The sequence below is a fragment of the Genypterus blacodes genome, unplaced genomic scaffold (genome assembly GCF_046128005.1).
Source record: "Genypterus blacodes isolate CSIRO-AG114 ecotype Tasmania unplaced genomic scaffold, CSIRO-AGI_Gbla_v1 ptg000133l_1, whole genome shotgun sequence".
NCBI classification, from domain to species: domain Eukaryota; kingdom Metazoa; phylum Chordata; class Actinopteri; order Ophidiiformes; family Ophidiidae; genus Genypterus; species Genypterus blacodes.
The window spans coordinates 2,364,059-2,389,598 of record NW_027466935.1 but is presented as its reverse complement, the minus strand read 5'-3'; the positions used below and the strand labels follow the sequence as shown (position 1 = coordinate 2,389,598).

The 25,540-nt window shown below is 50.3% G+C and overlaps 1 protein-coding gene across 2 annotated transcripts in view; it reads right to left on the bottom strand.

Annotated features, from left to right (window-relative positions):
* Positions 1 to 25,540, bottom strand: part of unc5cb (unc-5 netrin receptor Cb) — a 107,933-nt gene that overhangs the window by 16,229 nt on the left and 66,164 nt on the right. The window contains exons 3-8 of one of the 2 annotated variants that reach the window (XM_076164270.1): positions 21,891 to 22,034; positions 16,688 to 16,791; positions 7,073 to 7,253; positions 5,712 to 5,879; positions 5,298 to 5,462; positions 1,840 to 1,896 (exon numbers count right to left, since the gene is read on the bottom strand). In XM_076164270.1, the coding sequence (XP_076020385.1) occupies positions 1,840 to 1,896; positions 5,298 to 5,462; positions 5,712 to 5,879; positions 7,073 to 7,253; positions 16,688 to 16,791; positions 21,891 to 22,034 (819 nt within the window). The remainder of the gene's footprint in view (positions 1 to 1,839; positions 1,897 to 5,297; positions 5,463 to 5,711; positions 5,880 to 7,072; positions 7,254 to 16,687; positions 16,792 to 21,890; positions 22,035 to 25,540) is intronic. The other variant, XM_076164271.1, reaches the window with a different exon arrangement.

Here is a 25,540-nt window from a genome sequence, read left to right as displayed (position 1 = left end):
AGATGGCAGCATCAGCCACGGATCCCGAGCGCGCACACACACGTTGGGGAGCATGTGCATGAGCGACGGTGGCGGGGAGTCGTCATAAATTAGCCCGGTGTCTCTTAGTGATACAGATGGCAGTCAATCTGCGTCAAGACGGAGAACAGAGGAGCGGAGGGACTAAGAGCACCGGGGGAGAGACAGAGAGAGAGGGAGAAAGAGAGAGAGAGAGAGCGTGTGACAACTGAATCACATACGTTTTGTCATTTAATATCACATAATGGTCTGCTCAGAGGGCGAGTGTACGGGCTGTGTGTGTTTGCTGGGTGTAATGTGATTGGCTCCACGGTCGGCATGAATAAAAGGATGCATTCAGTTTAGGACTGTGCTACTTTGACCTTCATCACTGCTGAGATCAAACGGCATATGACACCATGTCCCTGCACATCGCTTCCTTTCATATACACTGAGTGTGTGCGTATCATCTAACACATCATGTATAGTGTATAATAGGGACATAACATTACTACCAACGCTGGAAATAACAACACACCACGGCTAAATACTACACTCTGACACACAGCGTAGCATCAACTGAGCCTTGTAGGGCTGCTGTGTTAGATTAGAAAGGTACCTGAGAACTCATTTGGACTTTCCTTTGAGTAATACATATACTCTTATAAATGACTTTGTTCAGTTGTGTGTCTGCCCCTGCAGTGCGTCTCCAGAGACAAAGGTTACTCCTGCTTCCTTACAGCCTCAGCATAATGGATTTGCTAAAAAGGAGTTTCTTTAGGTTAAGACGTACGGTCCCCCATTACTGCGCGGGTGGAGACATATCTGATTTAATAGCGCAGACATTTGGAAGACTTCATTTCTCCTCGGCCCCTACGATCGGGTCTGGGCAGGATGGAGAGGAGCCGTGTGGCCTGGCCCCTCTCCATTAAGCCTCCAGTTAGACATCGCATTAAAGCGGAGGGAGCAGATACATCCCGCGTATATGTTGTGACTCTAATCCCTCTTCTTCATCGCGCGGACACAGACGGAAAAACAGAGCGAGGAGCCACTGATGATAGTCGGGAAATGCAATTTGGCCGCCGAGCTTCTTCCCGGCAGTTATTTGACGCGCGTCCCCCCCTCAGTCGAACAATCTCCCGTCCGTGGCTTTGATGATGAAGGCAGCGACCGGCTAAGTGTGCGCATTAAAATGTATCACTTAGATTAATACGTCCCTTTGAATGCCAGCCATTGTCAGAAACTGGAGAAGTACAAGAAATGGAAATGAAGGGGATTATTGAACGCTTTGCTCTCGGGGTGGACGGAGATTTAATAGGGACGGGTCGAGATACGAGAGAGGGAGAGAGAGAGAGGAAATATATTGAAGACTACAGCGGTTTGACTTCTGCACCGGACTCGGCGCGGCGGCGGCGGACAGCAGAGCAAACAGTGTCCGGACGGAGTTCAGGAGGATCAACGGGAGTAAACAACCGCGTCACCGCCAAGTAAGAAAACAGTGAAACGGCCGCGGACGGGCAGCGGAGGAGGAGATCCAAGGGAGCGCACAGAGACACACGTGTAGGAGGGGACGAGCCCTCAGGTGGGACGGATGTCAGTGGGAAAAGGGGGGAAATGAGATAATGGAACACAGGTGGATATGGAAGGACAATGGCAAACATGAATTTACAACACAAAGAGCTGTTTTGTTATTCTCCCAGTTGCGAATGTTACACTGCGTAATCTCAAAGTCCTCTAAGTCCGGCCAATAACGGCTTCGCTAAAGACCCAACATGGAGCACAGACATGAAGATGAATGCAGAAATAAGGCAAAAAGAAAACGATTAAGAAACAATAACTCACATCGGTTTCCCAAATCACTCTTGTCTTTTGCCTCAGAGGACTTCTGATATAAGGAACCTTGAAGGGGAGGAAGGGATTGTTGATAGAACAGAGAGAGAGAGGGAGAGAGAGAGGGAGAGAGAGAGAGAGGGGGGGGGGGTGACAGGAGAGTGATGGTGAAAATCAAATTTAAGGCAAACAGAAAAACAAACTCAACAAATGAGACAGCAACAAACTCATGAGTAGGAGCGATGGCGTTGGGGGGCGAGCGATCGTTCTTGATTTTGGAGGGGAAGGAGGGAGGAAGGGAGGTGGAGCAGGGGCCCTCCCATTCCGGGTCGGCGATACACAGGGCGCACACATGGAGATGGATGAGACGAGCGCGTTGGGGGGGGGCGACATGGGAGGATCTGTGAGGGGAGTCGCTCCGATCCATCAAAGGGGCTTAGTGCCTCGGCAGCAGCAGCGGCGGGACTGATGCGGGCAGGTGAGAGGAATGGAGGAGCTGATAAAGCGTGGGCTCTAGCAGAGTCAATAGCATCAACCGCCTTACATCTGTCACCGGAAAAGGCGGATAGGGGGGGGGGGAGAGGAGGGGCGGCGGCGGGGAGGAGGGGGCGCATACAAAAGGAGGGTGATTATTTCAGGAAATGGAGAAGAGGAGGAAGAATCTGCAAATGGGTGCTGGAAAGGCTTTTTCTTCCTTTTTATGTAACATAGTGAGGCGCAGAAGTGGACGGGAGAAACGGCTTGGCTGGAGGAATGTGTTTGGCATCCCTCAAAGCCGGGCAAACACATCCGCAAAACACACACGCACACAGACACACAAATACACACGTACACACACACGTTATGAGGTGCGTGCGTGGGACACTGCACATAATAATATTCAGTCTCTGCGGGACATCCATAAACAACTACACAAACAATGAAGTCCTTATGGAGAGGGAGAGAGAGAGAGAGAGAGGGAGAGAGAGAGAGAGAGAGAGGGAGGGAGCCACGGGCGGACAAGTGGACCGACGGGAAAATCAATGGCGTGATAGATGGGGCCGGCGTGGAGGTGTAATCAGGCATCGGGGAGGGCGAGGGGGGAGGGGAGGTGACGGCCGAGCAGGCGGGGGTGTCGGGCTAAGCGGTGGGCCGTTTGAACTCATCCGGTGGAGTTTATATCGGCGCTGACCGGCCCTACAGTGGAGCCGGCGCCAAGGTAGTCTTCAGCGGGAACGGGCCCCGAGGGAAAACTTGCTGGTGGCGGGAAACTCTCTGCACGGAGCTGAGGTGGAGAAACAAGGGGGGGGAATTCTGAGCGGAGGGAATCACTGTCTGCGGTTTCAGCCATTTATCAGCAACAAGGCGAGGAAAATTCAGAATATTTCCAACATCAGGGAAGGATTTTGTCGTCTGGCACAGTCGATCTCATTAAATGAATATGCGAGCACTAAATATCCAAGCTGTTTACTGCCGCGCTGTTTCCCTGGTAATTGATGGTGAGTCTGTGCCGGCTGAAGACGATGCCGTTGCCAGGAGATATTGAGCTCATCAAATATTTTCTTCCACCACCTTAAAAAAGTTGGAGAGATAAAGTAAACAACCGGCGTCTCCTCGGTGGCTCCGGCGGAGGTATGCGGCGGGTGCGGGATCCTCCGCCGCGCTCGCTTGTTTGATCGCAATACTGGCTGGCCCTCGCCGTGAGCCCTCAGCAGCTGTTCTCTACTGTAAGATCAATATGTCAAGAAAATGTCACGGCGGAGTAGAAGGTGAGAAAAGCCTCGGAAAAAGAAAAACAACAGGAATCAAGGAAAACAGACCGGAGAGGCGGAGAGGCGGAGAGATTGAGACGGGCAGGCCGGATGAACTCTGAGTTCCAGGCAGAGTGAAACCACTCTGGATCAATCTGCAGACGCCTAACTTTGTTAAGTCCGACGCGAAAAACTTTCTGACAGGTGAAATGTGATCAACAAGCAACAAAATATGTGAACAACGCAACGCTGCTGTTTGAACCGGGGCGGTCCGGCGTGGCCAGGTCTATTTCCTGAAGTGATTTAAATAAATTCAAACAACGGGAAATGAGATCAAGGTGCAACGGAATCCACAGACGCGCGTCGGCTCGGATCCCCCGGCCTGCAGATCGCCGCTCCGGGATGAGTTCAGATTGCACGCAGCGTCCACTCGTCCGTTCCCAATCCTATTTGGCCTAATGTAATGCCTCTCTGTATGTTAGGCTGCTCTCCTGAACACGAGTGGAGACGGTCATTAGCATGGACGCAGAGTGGCTTCAACCTCTTAGCTTCCAAAAACAAAACTTAATCTGTGTTATTATGGCTTCATAGTCTCCGCAAACTAGTCATCAATCTACCAAAGAGACGGGCTGAGTCATCCTCCATGGCTTCCAGACGTTTCTGTACGTTTCATATTCAAGCCTAATTCGGCACCAGTAGATGCTTTAATCACGCTTGACGCGGCGTTAAAACTCATCTCCTTTTCACGAGGCCTTTTTAGATGAAATCCCCGCAAACACACACACACGCACGCAACAGGGCGACGGCGGCGTGACTCCAGTCTCTGCGACGGCATGACGAGACGGCGGGGAGGGGAAGGAGGGAGGGAGAGAAGCGGGGACTCGCTGGCTCCCAACTTTTTTTTTTTTTTTTTTTACTCGCTGGAAACGAAAACACAAAACAGAAAACAATCCTCCTCGCCTGCCTGCGGAGAAACAAATGTCTGGCTGCGCCGTGAACTGGCACTGGATGGGTTTTTTTTTTTGTCAGCGAGCGAAACAGTACCAAACTGCAAAACAGAGGGATTTTCAGGAGAGGCCGGTGAGCTGGAGAGCCGCTCCTGTACTTACAATACTTCATACTGTGTGCCTCCCTGCCAGCCGGGCGCCACGTCCTGCACCCTGACCAGACCGAAAGGAATCCAGTGTTAAATGAGGGTGGCAGAGGAGGAAGGCCTGGTAATTATGAGCCCTTGCATAAGTGCATTATAATCACTTGTCATTATTTTAAATATAACTCCTGAATGCTGAGGTTGGGACAGAGATAATTGCGTAGGAAGCTTCCCCCTCCTCCCCCTCCCCCTCCTCCGCCCCGTGTCCTGTTTTAACATTGACTGCAGATACACCCTGTGTGTTGACGTGCACGTGTCACATTTGTCCAGCAGCTTTCCTGAGTGTTATGCATGCGCGGTAAACAGAGACGGATCAAGTGTGGGAGACGGGGTTGAAGATCGCTCCGGCGTGTCTTATTGTTTATGTATGAGTGTGGTGCGGTGCAGCGAGCAAAAGCGGGGATGTGGGTGAGAGAGGGTGAGAGAGAGAGAGAGAGAGAGAGAGTGACGGGGCCGCGATGGTGGGAATATGAGAAAACGGGATGAAAGAGACGGATGGTCAAAGGATAAAGACGTGTTCTCTCTTTTCTTTCTTTCTTTCTTTCCCTCGCAGGTCGGGGAGAGGAGCAGCAGATTAGTCGGGTACTCACTCTGCATGCACAGCCCGTCGGTGCAGTTCTTGGACTGGAGCACCATGCCCTCACAGTCCTTCCCGCCGTTTTTGGGTGCCGGCGCGCCGCATTCCCTCCTCCTCCAGTGGGTGCACTCGGTCCCACACGTGGACCACTTACTCCACTCAGTCCACAGGCCATCCACTGCCACGACACAACACACAGGACAAGGACAAGACGGGGGAGGGGGTCAAAGCAAAAGGGACGGGAGACAAGGAGACACGGGACACACGGGCGCATGAGTGTGGCGGATGGATGCGTCAGAGAGAGAGTTAGAGAGAGAGGGAGAGAGGGAGGGAGATGAGGTCGGAGGGATAAACACAGAGTTGCAGCATATTTCTTTGTGTGTGCACCTGAATGAGCGGGTGGAGCGGGGACGTGACGCTTCCTTACCTGGGCACAGTGGGTTGCATGCCAGCTTCTGGATGCCTTGCCCGTCGCAGATGGCGCCACCGTTGAGTGGCGCCGGGTTGGTACAGCTGCGTGTGCGCTTCTGGTAACCACGGCCGCAGCGGCTGTTGCACACCGACCACTCCGTCCACGTGGACCAGCCGCCGTTCACTGCAACGACACCGGAGCCAGACGAGTTAAAAACACTCCAGCATTCGCTTTGTGAATGAATGAGTCATGCATGACCTCATCTGTGTGTCACTACCCTGCATCTCTCCTGCTCATTACGCAACATCGACATATAGAGTGTGTGTGTTTTGCACTGTGAAGTCTCTGCTACGCTGCCAGCCAGGACAGTCTGGTGGGATCGCCGCATTTTCCATCCGCTGAATCCTCCTAATGCCTCCCTTCCTCTTCTCCTCTGTTAAATCCAGTGGCAGAGTGACGCAGGGGGCTTGTGGCTGAAAAACGAGCCTTTGGTTGGAACCAGGGGCCTTCAGATGTTCAAATGGGACACACTTATGAGTGCAGCACAATATATATCTGGCTCTGGGGGAAGAGGCCTCCAAAGCCCAAAGGATTTGTGCTCCATCTTCCATCTGTGCGTCTCTCTCTTGCACTTTTGTTGCCAGCTTGTTTCCAGCATCTCTGCATTGACCCTAACTTTTGCTTCTCGTCCCTCACCAACTCATCAACCAACTCCTGGTGAGAAGTCATAAGGAATTTAACAGGTAGGAAACTCCAGCCGCCTGCGCTCACGTTTGGCTCACGGTGGCGAACAAACTTCATCCAGTAATTGGATCTGAATTCTGCATGCGGCTTCTTGAAAGTCCTTTTTGAAAAGGGCCATGTTCTGATGTTGATCCCTGGGGATGAATCCAGAGGATCAAGACCATTCACACCTGATCAAGCACAGAATGACCTGCGATGGCCCCAGTTAAATGAGCGATAGCAACAAAAATAACACTGTCCCGCTGTTCAAAAGAGCCAATATTTCATCTGTTCTGTCTTGAAAACAGCCTCTGGCAGGGTGTTAAAGTTTAACTGCACAACAGTCACAGTCGATGTCAAAAGGAGAGAGTGGAGGTGTGTGTGTGTGTGTGTGTGTGTGTGTATATGTACAGGTCCATCCACATTAGCACCTCACTCACACTTGAGAAAATCTCAAATCCTCCAATCTTTTCGAACCTTCAGGCAAAAAACGAGTAAACGTTACATGTACTGAGAGAGAGAGGGAGAGAGGGAGAGAGAGAGAGGGAGAGAGAGAGAGAGATCTGCTTTTCATTGGAATGCTGCACTTGTTCACTCCACCTTGTGTCTTGACTCTCTCGACATGTCAGTGAGGTGAAGAGCGCGAGAGTTACCGTAGACGATGACCGTCGCCGTGGTGCTTCGCCTCTTGGCCACGATGTTCTTGGCCACGCAGGTGTAGTTGGCGGTGTCAGAGAGGCGCGCCTGCTTGATGATCAGGTTGTGGTCGATGGTGATGTAGAAGTTCCTGTCGTCCGCCGGGTCGATGATCTCCTCGTTCTTCAGCCACTCCACCTGCGGGGTGAGAGAGCGGCGTGAACACAGGGGGACGATTTCAGGCACGAGGAGGAGGAGGAGGAGGAGGAATCAAACAGACAGGGTTGACCTCATTTAATTGTGCAAAAAAACGCATCAAAGCGCGGAGGCGGCTACAGTTTCCCTCGTCTCCGCCCGAGCTCTCAAATAACAGCGAGTGCCGGGACCGGAGCTCCACTGTTTGCCTCTGAGGTCCGCCGGTAAAAAAGTCAATAGACACAGACAGACAACAGAAGAGGAGAGACAACACAAAATTCATGAAACCGAGACGCCCTTTGACCTTCTCTTACGGGCTTCCTTTCTTTAAACGACGCCGGTATTGAACTCCCAGAAATATCACCGAGCAGAAGAGCGTTCAAGAACCTTTATTTGGCTGTAAATCACCCGATCCCTTTTTCTTTCAAGGAGTGTAAAAGCTTTGCCATTTCAAATAAGAGTACGACTTGCCTGCTCCCATTCTTCCTCACAAATACTACTTCCTCCTCCTCCCTCCCAGACGAGAGGAGGCCTGGCAAACAGCGAACTTCCTGTCCTTTGTGATATCTGGGGGTCTGATGTGAGATAAGACGAGGCCGTGCAGGCGGAGATAAGCGCCCGTGTTTCTCTGGTCATTATGAAGGAGAGATAAAGAGCCACCTCCAGAAAAAAAGAGAGCAGGGCAATAAGCTGATATGAGTCCCTGTCGAGACAAAACAGTCTGCGGGCCGGCGTGGATGATTCCGCTGTTGGATCTCTTCAGAGAGAGAGAGACGACACCCCGCATAGGTAAGATGGAGAGATTAAGAGTCGTGCCGGGATGAACGTTCCGCGCTGCCATCGCTTGGATCTGCGCCCAAACACGGCGGTTAACGATCGAAGACGAAGGGAAACCTGGCTTCCTGCCTCCGAACGCACAAGACAACAATTACTCGTAGAGTTTTAACAGATATAAGTTATAAGTCCAACTCGCTGTCGCCTCTTTTACGGGTGTTTTCCTCGCATTGGGCCGAATCAATCGCGTGGAGCCAGGAAGCATCGGATTCCCTCTCTAGACGTCTCCACAGTGAAATGAAACCTCACCTCGCAATGCAATAAAGAGTGGCATGACACAAATTGTAATGTAAAGGAGATGAGAACACGCGCACACACACACACACACACACACACACACACACACACACACACACACACACCCACAGACTCGTAGATATCATCTTCATTCCCCAACACCAACAACCAGCAGCAGCATCAGCTTCTCTTATCGGGAACAGGGAACACCTTTACATAAGCAGCTGACCATTTGATTTGATCCGTGACTGAATGTGACGAGAGCCATTTCACTCTTGCATAAGTCAATAAACGTTGCATTATGGGGGGGGGGGGCACCGAATCCAAACTAGTTGCTGCCTTTGAACCGTCAGGCAGTTTGACCTCGCTTTCATTCCCTTACAACTTAACTGTCCTTGCGTCTGCTGGAGTGCAAGCACGGCACCTGACATAACAGAGCCGAGATCCAGATCGGGAGGTTACGCAAGAGGGGAACGCCGCGGCCCTGAGACGCCTTTGAGCGAGATACTGCTTAGTCTGTAGGCGTAAGAGCATGAAGGCAGCGTAATCAAAGCAATAAAGATCAGATCTTACCACAATGAATCATGGAAGTTACAAACAAAATCCACGAGACAGCGATTATACAGCCAATGACGTTGACATATAGGACCGTGACCTGTCCCTCCTTCCTTTCCACACGGGAACAAATTGAAAGTGAATGAACAGGACTCCAACCAGAAGGTCCTCAGAGTCTCTCAGTGATGCAATGCAACAGGTTATTGACTGGGATATGAAAGGAAACAATGTGGACTGAATAGTAAGGAGGTGATAAATATTTGGTGGCAAGAGTGAAGAGAGAGTGGAGGACATTATGCAGTGGACGGTCTCTCCCTCGCGTCCGGGGACTGACAGTGGACACAAAGACGCGGTTATCAAGCTTTTTTTTTTTTTTCCGGGAGCAGCCTCTCCAAAAATGCGGCGCATTCACATGTCAAGAGCACTTTAACATGGGAAGGTAATTAAGAACGGAACAAAAGAGCTTTTTTCAGCCCAGCGGGAGGCGGAGAGATTGAAAAGGCAGGGTAGAAAAATGGCAGAAATGGCTGGAAAGAGTGAAAGACGGGGAGCGAAAAGTGAGCAGCACTTCAACCCTGCATTCATCTCCGCCGCTCAGATTAATTACCACTAATGAATCAAAACACCGAATAGGTGGGCCGACCTGCACGCCACATTCAAAAGCCCGCTCGATTAAAAGCCGGGGAAGACTCCGGCAGTGTGTTGTGATTGTCCGAGATGTCTCACACAGACACACACACACACACACACACACAGGGATGCACAACCTCGCGAAACGCACACTAGGAGCTCGTTAGCATCTGATTGGCAGCGAAACATCCGGGGAGGTAATTGGCACATTTCTTGTCATTAACGACGGGAAATTGCCACATGTCAGCTGTCGTGCAGAGAGAGAGAGAGAGAGAGAGAGAGAGAGAGAGGGAAAAGGAAAGAGAGAGAGAGACAGACAATATCATAAATTAGACGGAAGACTGGGGAGAGTGAAGACAGAGAGGAGGATGGAGGGAAAAGGTCGCAGAGAGGTGACCGTGTTGTGTAGAGACATCGATCGGGCGCGGCGAGGAGGACGAGGAGAGCGAGAGGCAGACGCCGAAGAGCTGGGCGGAGATGAAAAGACAGCTCTGTCCTCTGAAGACCCGCCTGACCCGCTTCGCCCCAAAAAGAGATAAGAAATATTAAATACGGGGCTGGAGGATGCCGGATTCATCAAGCGGCTGTAAAGAAGCGCGGAGGTGGGAAATCGATGATGTCGACAGTGATGAATCTGTGTCGTGGTGCGTGTAGTGTGTGGGCATCGATACCACACACACACACACACAGACTCAGGGGAAGGCTTGTGTGTAGGTGTCCTGATTAGAGAAGGAGGTCAAGGAGACAGTGGTGGTTGACAGCAGCCTATTGAAGGGAGCTGGTGGTCAGCCTTCCATCCTGGCTCCTCTCCTCTGCTGCTCCTTCTGAAATAGGCTGTGGCGGTGACGTCTGAGCCAACCGTTGAGAGGGATGCTTCAACGCTAGCCGCGGTTGCGCCGGTACAACGCTAATTAGCCCGATATACGGAACACGCCGTGTGTTAGGGACCCGGCGCGGAGGCGGAAGCGCTCATTACGCCGCGCTGGTGTGTTTGCGGGGGCGTGGAAACGGGCGAGTGACTCCTCCGCAAGAGGGGAGAAGCCATCATGAGTTACGCTGCCTCGTCGCGTGTTATTTAATTTCCTCTTCCTCCTTTTCTTTGTTTTTTTTTTACGGCTCATATATCTGCTCCGGCTCCGGCGACACACCTGGAAAACGAGCCACGAAAGGTTACAAACTGATTATTCAATCATTCACTACGAGACAACGAGCCATATGCTCTGCATCTGGAGGGTCGACAACTATGGAAATGTGGGCTGTATAAATATTAACAAGCCTAGAAGAACGCACAGAGGTGTTATATCTTGGCGTGTGTAATGAGAGAAGTAAGTGTGTGTGGGTGTATGTATATGTGTGTGTGTGTGGGTGGGTGCTGTATAAGTGTAGGCTATATCTGTACGTGTGGAGGAGCTGCACCCGGAATGGGGTGGGGAGACGCGAGAGGGTGAATTTAGGTGTCAGGGGTGGAGTCACCGTGGTTACTAGTTGTCCCCCGCAGAAGATGGATCGCCCGGATTCACGACAGGAGTAATGATCTCCCTCTGCACAGCCGCTGCCTGGAGCTCCGCTCGGCCGGCTGAAGGAGGGAATAATCATTTCCTAAAGTAGCTCCAAGGACGGCGGCCGCTGCACTGAAAAAGCTCCACCGGTGTGATTTCAGGTCCCGGGATCGCCGCATCACCTGCGGGCGCGCTGACCTCATAAACTTTACCCATAATTCCCTTTCCCAAGCAAGGATCAGTGGATTGCGGTTAAAAGTAGCGACCTGGCTGTGAGATGTGTGCTGGTGGGCTTGACCTGGTCCGTATGTAGGCGGGCACGTGTGGAGTTTTATGTTTTTCAAAACAAGTGAAAATATCTGTTCATGGAAATTCAACATCATTACACTGCAAACCAGAGCAAAGCGTTGGTGAGGTCGTGGCTTTGTGCGGCGGAGCGCCTCTCTCCTCTCCTCTGGCCTTTGGAAAGGCCGAGATGATAATTCCACCAGGGGGAGGAGGGCTTTGTGCTGCCATGGAGGTCAAACGAGAGAGAGAGAGAGAATGAAATACTGGACAACTGAAGTGATTTGGGGAGAGCTAATGAAACTGAGCGCTCCGAAACCAGGATGCGGCCTTCCGTCTAAATCAAGATCAGTCCCATCTAATTAAAATGAAAGAGGACGATGTTGTTCTCAGAGACGTTTGGGTCATTTCTGTCTCTCTATCTCTCTCTTTTTTGGCGCAGTAAACAAAGGAGCTCGTGTTTATTTCTGTAGTTTTGGCCGCGACGACGAGCGATGGTGGGTGAAGTTGAACCGTTCCCCGGAGCGACACAGTGATTCAAAACAAGAGCAGCCTCCGCCTCGCAAGAAATGGGTCGTGCTTTCAGAAAAAATTATATATATTTAGCTTTTAAGAGAGTCATGGCGCCGGGCAGTGTTATTTTCGCAGGAGCGCTTCGCCGTACGAGTCCTCGTCGCTTCTGCCCGCTGTGCGTCCCCCTTCCTGCAATGAATCATCACGAAACATCAGCTTTGGAGAGGCTGCCTCGGCCTCGGTCGCAGTAAGAATAGAAAAGGGGGCGGCGACTTCAGAGAGGACAGCGGCGTTCCCAAATGTGGGGTTTTCGGAGCAAATCACAGCCTTTAGCAGCCGGGTTGAGTGACAGGTGAGAGGCTGGAGGGGAAATCTCAGAGGTCAAGGTTGCCACGGGGATCGGCTCCGGCCTCCTGACACCGTCTCTCCCGAGGGTAGCCTTTAATGAACAGACACTTCCTGTTTGACTGAGCGCTCTGAGGACCCCCGCCCCCCTCCCTCTCAACTCCACTCTGCCACTGTTTTGTCTGGGAGGAGGCGCTCCATTCCTCTGCAAGGTGACCTGACCAGCCTCCACATCTACAGCGGCCACTGACATTTACATGGTTTTATAAGTGGGAAGGTGAAGGCCGGGATCGCTGTAATATATCCCATAAATCTTAGCTCACGAGTCACAAGAGTTTGGGGGAAATATCCTTTAAGTCGCCGGTTCTACTCCTCCAGGGCGAGCGAGTGTGAAGTAAAGGTCTTTGTGTCTCTGGCTTTCTTCTCACCAAAACTGCAATGGACTTAAACCCCCCCCCCTTCCACCTGCCGAGCAAACCAACGACTCGTTACCCGCGATAACGCGGCAGGACCCCGGCTGACTAAGAGACGCCTGAATTAAAAACGCGCTTCCATGGCAACAGGCTACGGCGGCTCAGCGGTGCTGCGTCACCTCTGAACTCGTCTCGCGTCTTTCTTCTCGGGGGGGCTCGCGGCGAGTTCTCTGAAAGTGAAGGCGGGAGATCGGAAGAAAAGGGAAGGAAGAACAATGAAGCCGCGTTCCCTCGCAAAAGAGATTTAAGTCGGTTTTATGAGGCCGCCGCATATCGTGAAGAATAAAAAGATGAGACTCCTTTCTTTTTTTTTTAACCCCTTTGGATTTTGATGAAAGAGCTTCATGGGAAGATTTCCTGTGGAGCTCCTGGAATGTTCTCCATCCTTGTCTGTATCTTCATTACTCTCTCTCCAGGCGGCTCGAAACCAGTGAACCCGTGTAACACTACCGTGCAGAGACCCTCTTCCACCTCCTCTTCCCCTCTCCCTCGCTTCCTGAGGATCGCCTCTTTCGTTCCATTTTCCCTCTGCTCTTGATTAGGAATATATCAAATATTCATGGGCGGTGGTAATGTGTAACAATGACTTTTCGGGGAGCCTGGCGAGTGTCTAATGTATGCAGACCGTACGAGACGCTCAGATGACTAAATCTCTTTGCTATTTAAGAAAACCTCACTCGCAGTATTCCAGGCGTTCCGAGCCAAAGTTCCATTGGTAATGCTCGTCCAAGCCAAAATAAATGCCTGCTGCTTGTTTCCTATATGTGTGTGTGTTTGAATCCTGCTACTGAGCGACTGTGCGCAGTTCAGAATACAGTAAATATAACTCATCTGGAAACACGAGAAGCTCGATAAGCCGCGGCATTACTGAAGCAATCCTGATCGTTAACCATAATGTTGATTTTTCAGCCCCCACAGAGGCCCCTCCCCCTCCCCAAACCCCTTTACAAGCCACTTAAAAGGAATTTACTGCGTGTCACTAATGTGGGAAACCATCACGTCCATCTATAATATATAGAGAAAATGGAAAGACAAATGAACGACGCGGGGCCGATATGAGATGACGTCAGGTAATGTAAAGACACTTTGCATTCTGAGATCATGGCCATAATTGTGATTCACTTTGGACCAAAATGCAGGAGAAGGACAGTGTGTGTGTGTGTGTGTGTGTGTGTCAGGGGGAGGGCTCCTTTCCGGTTCTTCCAGTGAATGTAAACTCTGTGTGATCAGCCTCAAGAAAAGAGCGACAAAAAGAGGCATTTGTAATTTGTAAAGCAGCGATTGAGTAAACAAAGTGACAAATTTTCACAAAAACTCTCTCATGTCGCCCTGGAAGGAAGCCCGAAATAACTAAATCTGTTTTCGTCCTCGTGTTCATTAGCGGCAGGTCGTCTATAGGTGAAAAGCTTTTAGCTGCTGTGTGGAGACGACGGCAGCGGCACACTGTCACACTGTGTATCTGTGCGTGCATGCGTGTAAATGCTGTTGCTCTGACATTGGAATGCACATGTGGACGTGCAGCTGTGTGACCGTGCAGTACGCGCGCAGTCAGCACAGCGTGTGTGCGTCCTGTGTGTCCTTTTTCATGAAAGAGCAGCTTTGGACGGCTGCCACCAGGCCGCTGCGGCCGCGGAATGAAGTCCACATGATTTAACAAAAGCGCCGTAAGAGTTTGGGCATTATGGCTCGACCACGGAATGCCAGCCGTTCCCTCACTGGGCAAAAGGTCTGTGAAAGCACCGCGGAGAGAGCTGACAGCCTACTGGAGGGCTGACAACAACCCATGGGATCCAACCCCAACAAATCCCACAGCTCCTCTTCTTCCTCTTGCCCTCCGTCTCTCTGCGTCTTTACGGCCTTCGAGTGAAATATGACGGAGCTCTCCTCTCACAATGGCTGAGGCGTAATTCTGCACATTCACATGTAACCACAGACTTGGCCCGTCGGCTTTTTTTCCGAGCATTTTCGTCTGCCAGCCTTGTGTGAGAAACGGCTTGACAAACACAGAATAAGAAGAGGAAAAAAGAGAAAAAAAGAGAAGCGGCGTTTCGAGGTTCTTTTTCCCATTGAGACAGCTGTGTTTGAGTTCAGGAGAGGGGGGAAATAATGGAACTGTTGTTTTTTTAGGCCATGAAGTAAGTTTGAGTAATTAATGAAGTCGGAAAATGTGCCACTGTCCACACACACACACACACACACACAAACAGAGACGCGACCACAGAAAGGAAAGTCAATGGCAAGTATGATGACGCAAGCGGGCAAACATTAAACATCAATCTTGCTGGTCTGGAGGTGATGACACACCACTCGCAAACTTTACTCGTACACCCCAAATGTTTCCCCACTCAATACTGACGGCATGAAACATCGACTGTGTTTTGGTAGCGAGGGGAAATGCGTCGATATTAAAGATTCATATTCCGCACCTCCATTTTGATCAGTGCTTCTATTCACACGGGCGGCGGCGTGACGCGTGGGCATCGTGCGAGCTCCTAACTGCCCCGTCTGTCTGAAACGAATACGCGCAGGGAATCAACGCGGCGGCCTGCGTCTTGCTCAAATATGCGGGTTTGGAATCCCCTGGATCGTCACGCCGCCTCGCTTTAAAATGCGCCGCCGTGCTTGCAGAGGAGTATTTGGAGAATGAAAAAAAAACACACACACACACGCACGCAGGCATTTAAATATTCCTGCCGCAGCCTTTGCAGTTATTGACCGCGAAAAGGCAGAATCCTTCAGAAAACCAACCCATGAATATGAAAAGAAAATAGCTAAAGAGAATTTCTACTGGATTTTTTTTTTTTTGACACGCAGATTCAGGTTTTTCCACAACTTTTGCACGACTCAGGCATTGAAATCAAACCAAACAAGGAGAAAATGCCATACGCTTCCTTTTTAAAGCAACACTCGACTGTCAACTCAACACTTTCTCCATCGAGAGAGGAAATGCGCCCCACTGATTGAATATGAGTCAACGGGAGAGCGATTTGAGTAATGGCTGGTTGCTGCATTATCCTTCACCCGGGGCTGAATGCGTTCACAACCCTGACTCACCCACGGCAGCGGCTCCTTATCTCAGAGAGCATAGGTGTACGTGATTGGGCCTCCAGCTGAGTCTCTAATCACTGCACTTGGCCAATCAGGGGGGCTGACAGGCAGACTTCAAACAGGCCGCATGAACCATCAGGACTATAAAGCAACACTATCTGAGTGAAAACTGGCGTGTGTGTTTGTGTGTGTGTGCGTGCGTGTGTGTGTGTGAGAGGCGAGTTTGCAGTGCCGGTTGCAGACTTTCACCCATTTAGCCTGTCAGCACTTTCAGCAAGGATAAATGCTGTGCAGTTCCACTCACTTAACTCGGCTTTTCCAGGTCAATCACAGGCCTTTATAGAGTTCAGTACAGCCTCTCCCTCCCCCCCCCCAAAAAAAGAAGAAGCCCCCACCGACCCACCCCCCACCAAACCACCATTTCATCCTCTATTTATGTTCCTGCAATCTGGGCTGAGCCTTTCTCATATCCCGCTGTAAGAGCGTCCTCGCTGCAGGACAGGAAAGAAAATGCCGGAGTGCCGGGAGGACGGCGTCTTGGTTACGGGGAGGGGGGTGAGGGTAGGGGAGGTAACTCGGGGACAACTCATTTCATTCTCTTTCTCTATTTGAAGATAATAACAGTTTTCGTTTCCCCGGACCGAATTCTAGTTACTGGCCAGCGTTCAGGAAATACACAAACAGCTTAGAAAAGGCCCAAGGAAACGCTGGGAAAATGCTCAATCTGTGCGTTGGACCTTGTCAGATTTCGCCCGGGCCATTTCCTGAGAACTTCAGGGAAGAACGCGGCTAAAGACAGAGCCATTCCACCGTCCGACCACGAACAAGAAAGCAGAAACAATTATTGGCATTATCGGAAAGTTCAATTCCACATGTTGCATTATCGGTTCAGGAGAAAGCGGACGTGACTCCAGCGCGTTCCGGTTTTCAGAACTCTAGCCAGGAATGAGGGCAACAAAGCGATGTCGTTACAGGCCACGGCTTCTCTGTTAGATGAACTGATTAGTCGGGGTCTTACCTCAGCCGCAGGGATGCCTTCAGGTGGACGACACTGGAGCAACACTTCCTGTTCCAGTGACACTTCCTTCCCCAGAGGCTCCTGATCAAACGTCTTCCTCAAGTCTACAGAGAACAAACCAAAACGTGTTACATGTGAGTACTACACACACAAACGCTCCTATTTCAAAATGACACGTCTTCAGTGCTTCAGTCTGACATGAGAGCCGAGAACCAGGATAATCAATCCTATTAGTAAACAAACTACAATGTCTGAACGCAAAGAAAAGGCCGAAATCCCTTCCTTTCTATCTTTTTCTATCTCCCAGTCAGCACGGAGACAAACTGCGTGAGACAGACGGGAAGAGAGGGGGAGAGAGAGGGGAGGGAGGGGAGGGGAGGGGAGGGGGGGTCACTCGCCCTCCAACGAAAAGCCAATATTTTGGTGGAGTGAGAGCCTGATGGAGGGACGGCGGAGCTGACGGGGCAGGATTACCCAGAGTGTCACGCTACACTGAAAAAAGCCCCAGCCGGGTTAGACGTACATCATCACCTGCTGCACAGACTGACGCGGGAGAGGAGGAAGAGGAGGAGGAGGAGGAGGAGGAGGAGGAGGTTGAGAGGCTGGTGGTTTTGTGGAAGACCTGATTTATGAGAGCCTCAAAAAGTTGAAGAGAAAAGAGGTTACAGCACTGCTGGAGAACTTTTGAGTCAGTGAGGGATCAAACCTGCAGACACACACACACACACACACATTTCCACAGCCTGCTGCAATTTCCCCGGCACATTCTTTAAGCCGTTTTCCTCGGCGGTACACATTTAATCAAAAGGAGTAAGCACATTCACCACAGCACACTGACATAACACTGTTTTGCCGCGCGACGGTTCTGCACACCGCCTATTCTGCACAATTTTGTGTCACGATACTTCACTCGTTTGATTTGAGGACGGAGAGGAGACGAGCGAGGGAACACAGAGGCGAGAGTCCAGGCTTTAGCTCTTTCGCCGTAGTCGGTGGGAGAAACCTGAAGTGAACCCGACTCCTGCCTGTCACTGTTAAACCGAGCATGGAGACGGAGACAAACCGAGCTGAAAATGGAGGGAGAGTGAGCCAAAGCCGCTCCGCTGTTACCTTTAAAGTGAAGCTCTGACCCTCAGAGTTGGACTGAGGACGGCGTAAACATCCAAGAGTGCTTCTATTTTGATTTACTTTAACGTCGACAAGCTCTTACGGAAAATGCACAGGCTGCTACAGGACAGACGGAGGACGGGACGGAGCATATAGAGACATTAAAGGCCGGAGAGACGGAGGAGAGGATACCGGTCAACAAACATCACATATTTCTGTCTGATCTGGTTCAAGTGGCGCAACCGAGTGCCGGCTCAATCTCACTCCGCCGACCAACCTGTGTCCATGGAAACAAACAAAAATGTCCTTTGGTGCACTCTTCTTCATAGAGAGACCTGCTATAGATAAATACACCTTGGTAATTGACTGGACCAGCGAGAGTTAACTGTAGATTTACTACATGCACAGTATATTTATGATAGCAGAGGTTTTTGGGAGTTTGATGTTTTAGCTGTGGGTAAAAATCTCAAAGCAGCGAGGCAGATGTGCGTGTGCGTGTGCGTGTGTCTGTGTGTGTGTGTGTGTGTGTGTGTCTGCACTTGAAAAAGTGAAAGCGAAATAAGGCGAGCGTAATGGCAGTTTGGCCCCGGTGACGATGCGTAATTGTTCCTCTGTGTGCAGACAGAAGGAGCTGGATGTTTACAGACGGATGAGAGTACAATGAAGGGGGGCCAAAGTGGACCTCAGAGACGGGCGGCGTGATGAAGTCAGCCATGTGCCGCGTTTTACAGAGCGTTCCCTTCTCCCTGCAGGCGCGTCATTATCCGCAATCATACACGACGTTCCCCATCCCGAGATTGAGGTTTGAGTCTAAACTTCATTGCTACCTGTGGTTTTTTATTCTTTGGAATAAAGGCGTTTGCACGATGCTGGAATAGAGCAGCTTCATTGTTTGGCTCCTCCGAATCCCCTGCAGGAGAAACTCGATCATGCTCTTATTAGAGAATACATGATCAGTTTACCCCCCCCCCCCCCCCCCCCCCCCCCCCGCCCCCCCTTCCCCTCCTCCTTCCCCCGAAAGCCCTAAAGAATATCTATACTCGTTTGCCGGCTCATCTTTTATTTAGTAAAATGAACCTTAAAATAACAAATTCAATGAAAATCCTTGTCCCACTTCAACCTGAGTGTGTGCATGTCTTCAGGGGAATGTGCTGTAATAATTCCCACAAATTCCGATGTATTATAAAAGCTGAAAGGGCGAGCGCCGAATTGAAAGCAATTTCCGTAAAAGGCTGGCATGAAAATTAAAAGAAGGAATGACTGGAGGGACTTCACGGAATGTGATCCAAGGACAAACATTTCTTCATCCGAGGAGAGGAGAGGAGAGGAGAGGAGAGGAGAGGAGAGGAGAGTAAAGAAAAGGAAAGGAGAGGAGAGGAGAGGAGAGGAGAGGAGAGGAGAGGAGAGGAGAGGAGAGGAGTCACAGCTGAGGACACTGGGTCATAATATGCGTACAGTGGAGCTAAATCCAATAAAGTACATTCTGGTTTCTGCTTGTAAAGCGAGAAGCAAAGAATGCAAACCGCTTGTCTGCTTGTATATGTGGACGAGTATGTCAGCGGACCATAATGCCTTGCGGCCACTCGCTGTTGCTGAGAGAGTTGGTGTTCGTCACGAAGGTACACAACAAAGACAGATGGAGAGATTAAACATGGAGGGCAAAAGTTGAAACGTCTTTTGTTGCATTATACAGAGAATCTAAAGCAGAAGTGAAGATGATGGGCCGTTTAACACTTCCATTGGTATGCTGCCTCCACCTCTACCGCCAACAAGTGGCCACAGGGCGTTATCATTTATTTAATACAGCTGAACACCGACAAATTAAAGCATCAGCAATTAAGACAAGTTAATATTTGTGAGCGGCTATGAAATATTCAAACTTTAATCTCTGTTACTCTGTTGTGCTGCACCAGAGATTAAAATGGGAAAAGCCTGCACGAATTAAATCCACATTATTAACGTGGAACCTTCGGCTTGATTGTTGTTGAAATGGGGGGAATGGAGTCTGAGCCATGAGACACACACACACACACACACACACACACAGACACAGACACAGACACAGACACACACACACACACACTCACACACACACACACACACACACACACACACACACACACACACACACACACACACACACACACACACACACACACACACACACACACACACACACACACACACACACACACGACCACGGCTGTGTTTGGCTTCTTGTCTAGTTTCCTCCTCTCTGGGTGAACCATGAGGTGACTTACCAAGGTGAAACTATCCTGAGTCCAGTTTGGAACTATTTGGAGGAGATAACTTGTCTAATCGAGGTTCAGCTGCTTCTATTACAACCTGCTTAAAAATTTAAAAATTAGACGTCCGCCGACACACACACACACACACACACACACACACGCGCAGGGGAAATCGATTCCCCGGGTTTATCTGTAAACAAAACGCTCCGACAATCTCTTGAAAGTCATTTTTGTTTGATTTGATTCATTTTCTTCATTTTGCTTGTGTGCGCACGCTTTTATTGCCTCGCCGTGGCAACGCAATTACCGCGCCCTTTAAAACAGAGGCCCGCTAAAACTGTTTTTTTTGGCGGAGGGAAGGAAGGAGGTTACATAGAGGAGAGCCCGCGTACACACACACACACACAGACACACATCTGATGATGCGAGTCGGTTGTGATCAGGCGTGCTGCCTCTGACTCAGCCTCTGATTAAACTGTACATGTTTAGGTGATGGGCAGGAAGAGGAAAACAAGCCCGGTTTCCATAAGTCTGCGGGGATCCAGTCTGGCTTTGACTGGAGAGGCTGCCCAGTTAGAGGAGCCAATCCATTCAGCAGAAGCTAATAGGAGGGGGAGAGGGAGTCCATTGTGATTTGAGGGATGGGTTAGAAGCTGGCAGGCTGCTCATCACGGCTGATTATAGGGAGGTGGAGCAGCAGGAGCGGGAGGCTCAGTGGGAGACGCGATTCCGATTCACCGTGCTGGCGTAGCGGGAGAGCTATTGGTGTTTGAAAGAGAGCGGAAGAGGCAGGAAAAGGAAGGAGAGCGAGGTGAGGAAAAGAGGGACTCGGGCGTGTGATCGGTTCTAGGGTAGAAATCAACAGAAAATCAACGACTACTAGCTGCGCCTCTAGTGGAGATGAAATCGTTGGCGTAGCGCCATCGAGTTTCCAGACAAACGCGACGCTCAAATGTCAGCAGTGACCCAGCAGTGATCACAATACAATACTGAGGTGGGTGAGAATGAGCATGGGGGCATTCGCCATTTCTCTGTCATGGAAGTCTAAGTCTAAGTCTAAGTCACAAGGCGGTGAAGCTGGAACGTGCCGTGATCGCGGTGACGTTATAAAAGTCCCTTCAGGTGAAATCTTGACAAGAATAAATGTGCAGCTGTGTTGGATAATATGCCTTATGTTGCCTTATGTTGCCTTTATGTTGCAACAAAACTCTGAAAACTCCGCCGCCGCATCATCCGGAGCTTCGTTACTGCCCACAGTTTGATTGGCACGTCCTTTCGGGGAGCGCAGTTAAAAACAAGTCCAAACTTTACAGGCAACAGAATGTTTCTCATTACTGGGAAACAATAGTGTATGCTCGCCAGTAGGAGGACACACACACACACACACAGACACACACATACACACACATGCAGGCAGAGAACAAATGAGGACCACCTACAGAAAAGAGGAGGCATCGACATAAACATGTTCTGGAAGTCTCTCTCTCTACTCTGCAGCTCTTCTTCCTCCGCACGATTTCCGTCGTGTTTACACAGCGGCCAGAGGGAAACCGATTCGAGACTCTCTTGGCTTTTACCAGCTCAAGTTCAAAAGGACACTTGAGTCTTGTGTCAGCAAAAGCCTTGTTTGGTTGCCACTATCTCCAGAGTCCATAAATCAGCGGGAGATACACAAAGTCCGTTCCGTGAGAGCCGCTTCCTACGTCTCTCCAGCGGCCCCCGAAGATTTACTTTTGAGGGCTGACGGGGCGGAATGCGAGATAAAGATCTGAACAATGGTATGAGTGGAGGGATGACGGGTAGAGGAGGGAGGGAGGGAGGGAGGGAGGGAGGGAGGGGACACTCACAGGCGATGCGGACGTGGGCTTTGCGGCTCTTGGTGGTCCCTGCCGAGCTCCAGGCCACACACTGACACCAGAAGTCCTCCGGGCCAAACAGCTCCTCCACCTGCTGCCGGGTGATCTCGATGCTGGCCTCCCTCACCACCAGACCTGCGAGGGGACGAATGGAGAGAGTGGAAGGGGGGGGAGATAGGAGGGAGAGACGGGAGGACAGAATGAGACAGAGGACGGGGACAGGAGAAAGGGAATATCATTTGTTATCATCACGTGACAGAGAAGCAAACGTCGCTGCAATGATTAAATTAGGACATCACGTGTTTGAGCACTGAGTATTAGTGTGTGTATGTGTGCGAGTGGGTGTGTGTGTCAGCTTTGGCCCCAATTCCGCTGGACTGTTGATCTATTTGGGTCCCGGCCCTGCGGTGGGAAGGATTTTGAGCATCATGGCCGACACAATCCTGTTTGCTAACTCCTCTGATTACCGCTCATCTGGGTGCCAGGATCCCAAACAAACAAATCATCCCCGAAGAAGAAACGCCTCAACCCACAGCTGGCCGGCTCCAGCAGATTAAACTGCTGCTACAGTGTGCGTGTGCGTGTGTGTGGGTGTGTTATGAATGTACAAATTGCTTGCCATGCAGCATCACTTCCTAATCCTGGTTTTCTATACTGATGGATTATTTGTCCTGGTTTGACAAGACTCAGGTGGACAGATCACGCCGTCCTTGGCAGTGACGTTCTCCAGGAGCGCAGATGGGTTTTGTGTCTGTTGGCAGGATGACGTGGAAAGTTCTGAATCAATTCCGACAACAACTTGGTTTGGGGGAAGAACCTGTCAAAAGTCTGCAGATCGCCCCGATGACTTTTCTGATATATTTTCATCCATTTTGTCGAAGTTGGCGCACAAATCTCCATTCTAAACAAACCCCAGAGTAATTTAGAGAAACTTGTTTATTATGACAAATGAAGCTATTAAATCCTATTATTGTTCTGATATGTTTGAAGCTTTGGCACTAAAGAAAACCCCATCACACAGTTTCTCAGCAAAACACAGATAAACAGACGGGGCCGTGCAGTAAACACACTGGTGCTCATTACAATTCAGATGATTTGAAAACCTTTTTGTTTTAAATTTCTTGCTTGCTGAAAGTGGTTTTTTTCAAGACATTTCCAGATTTAAGTGTCATCTTTCTCTCTGCAGTATTTACCTGTATTCTACCTCTGACTGAGAGAAAAACAAAACCTCAATCCGCAGCGAGAAAATTGCACTTGTTTCAGCGTGATAAAATTTTTAAGAGGCAGGAATGAATCAAATGTGTGAAGACGGGGATGTTGAGAAACAGCGTCTGCCTCCAGAACAGCTGGACTCAAACGTGGGGTCTTACTGGGACATTTGCTTTTAAAAGTGCTGCAATAGTTCCGCTCAACAACTTGTGGTTCTTCGCCGTGAACGACTCCTTAGGAGCTGATGTTGCGTTCCTGGCGCTGTCAGCCTCACATACCTGGTCAGCAATCACGTCACGGCTGACTATGACCGTCAGTTGTTGCTTTTAAATGCTCTTTTGTGTGCCGGGAAAAACATTCCTGACACAGTCGCCGCAGCCTAACCGGCCTGTGTCGTTACCGCCGGGCAGGACGGATACACAGATACGTGTTTGTACCTCATTCAGAGCCTGTCATCGGCGGAACAGAACGCTTTATGTCACAGCCGCCAACTCTTTTCCGCTCCTTTTTCTTTTCTAAACGTTGGAAGTTTGGCTAATGACACGTTCTCCGTCGTGCCGTGTTCATGTTCGGAGCTGACAGGGATGGAAACTGGGAAGTCTTCTGTTGCGGTTGTCGCTTGTTATGCGTTTTAGCCGCGCCATATTTGTCCGACCTCTAATCCACGAGGCATTTTCCCTCCACGCCGCCGCCGCTGCTGCTTCCTGCTTCCTGCGCATGCCCGCCACGTTTCAACCAGTCACCTGATTCAACAGCAAAAGCACGTGGAGCGGCCCTGTCTGGAGGCGAATACACCTGCTGGTACATTACGGCGCCGTAGGAATCCCGTGACCTATTAACTCTGTGAGCTGTGGCACATCTGTGGCGGCGGCGCTGCAGAGTGAACACACCTGCGGGTAATTAACTTAATTAATACATTTAATCTACGCCCGGGCCTCTCGTCAGGGAAGAACAGTGACCGGCGTCGGCGACCCGGCTCCAAACCTGCCCCGTCGTTAATCAGACGAGCCGCAGCTGTGACCCTGTTCGCGGACGAGCTAATGAAACGCTCCTCGCGACGTCGCATTACCGCCGTTTGGAGAGTTTGGCCTTGACTTTAGCGACTGCCTCTCCCCTGGCTGTTGATGAGGCGCCGTTATTAAGTAATGCCACGGGTGAGCGACTCATCAGCGGCCCCCGATCGTCATCCAATCGCTAACCTAATCAGTGTCCAAAATCTAATTCATTACCTGGTGATTCACTGGCTTAGCGAACGAGGGACCAATCTGAGGCGATCTGCACACCTCTGCCGTTATTAAGTCTCCTGACCTTTCCAATGAAGCGTCGGAGGCGTTGCTTTCGATTTTGGGAATCACAGGCGTAATTAGAATAGATTTAATGATTGTTGCGTAATCTATTCGTTGGGCGCTGATATTAAAAGGAGGAGATTCCGAGGTCGCATCGACTTAAACTCTCGCTCACTCCCGGGCCGGTTCTCTACACACACTCTGCTACTCTTCAGCCCTTTTTAATATTTAAAAAGACACATTCCTTCCTCTGTTGGTGTTCTCTCGCTTGCATGGATGCGTGCGGCGAAGGCCTGTGGGCGTTCAGCTGCGTCAGTGACAAGAGCAGATATCACCAATTATTCAAAGGCTTACATCTGCTTTAAATGAAGGGAAAAGATTGGAAACATTAGGGCTGCGATTGTTTCTAATTACACATCTGGCTGTGATTGTGTGAATAAATACAGAGGTGTGAATCTTTGTCTCGCTCTATTTCAATGTGTTAATAGCCAGAATGTCACACTTCTCCTCCTCTCGCGGTTTCAGACGAAGGCATTCCTGATTCACTGGCAGATGCGAAAGGGAGTGTGAGGTTAAAACGCGCATACACACACGCACGTACGCACACACGTCATTTTTACTTCAGGTTCAGCGCATTCACACAACCTCCTTGTTCAGGCAGAAGACGGAGCACAGTGACATCCCACACACCAGCTTAGCCCTCATGCAATATTTACGGTCTGTGCTGACAGGAAGAGGAACAACTGTGTCTATTGTATATCCCTGTATGTGTGTGCGTGTGCGTGTGTGTGTGTGTGTGCGTGTGTGTGTGCGTGTCTCAAGAATATACGCTACCAATGCGCATATGTGCACGTCTGAATGAGAGTGTGAGTGTGTCTGTGTGGGTATTATGCTGTAGTTTGAGAATGTCAAGGGTGGATGTGATCTTGGGAGAACATCACACACCAAGTGGAGGAGAGAAAATCAATAGTGGAAACAATAAGAAAATATGAAATCTCTGAGGGTGTGAAACACGCGCCAGAGTCGGTTAATTTCTCCTCGGCGCACTGCAGACGGCCTCTGAAGAAGGTTCTACAGTGGCGGAGATTCTGTCAGGGGTTGTTAGGGTGTTTTGTAAGAACAGACCCTCTGCGCCGCTAAACAGCA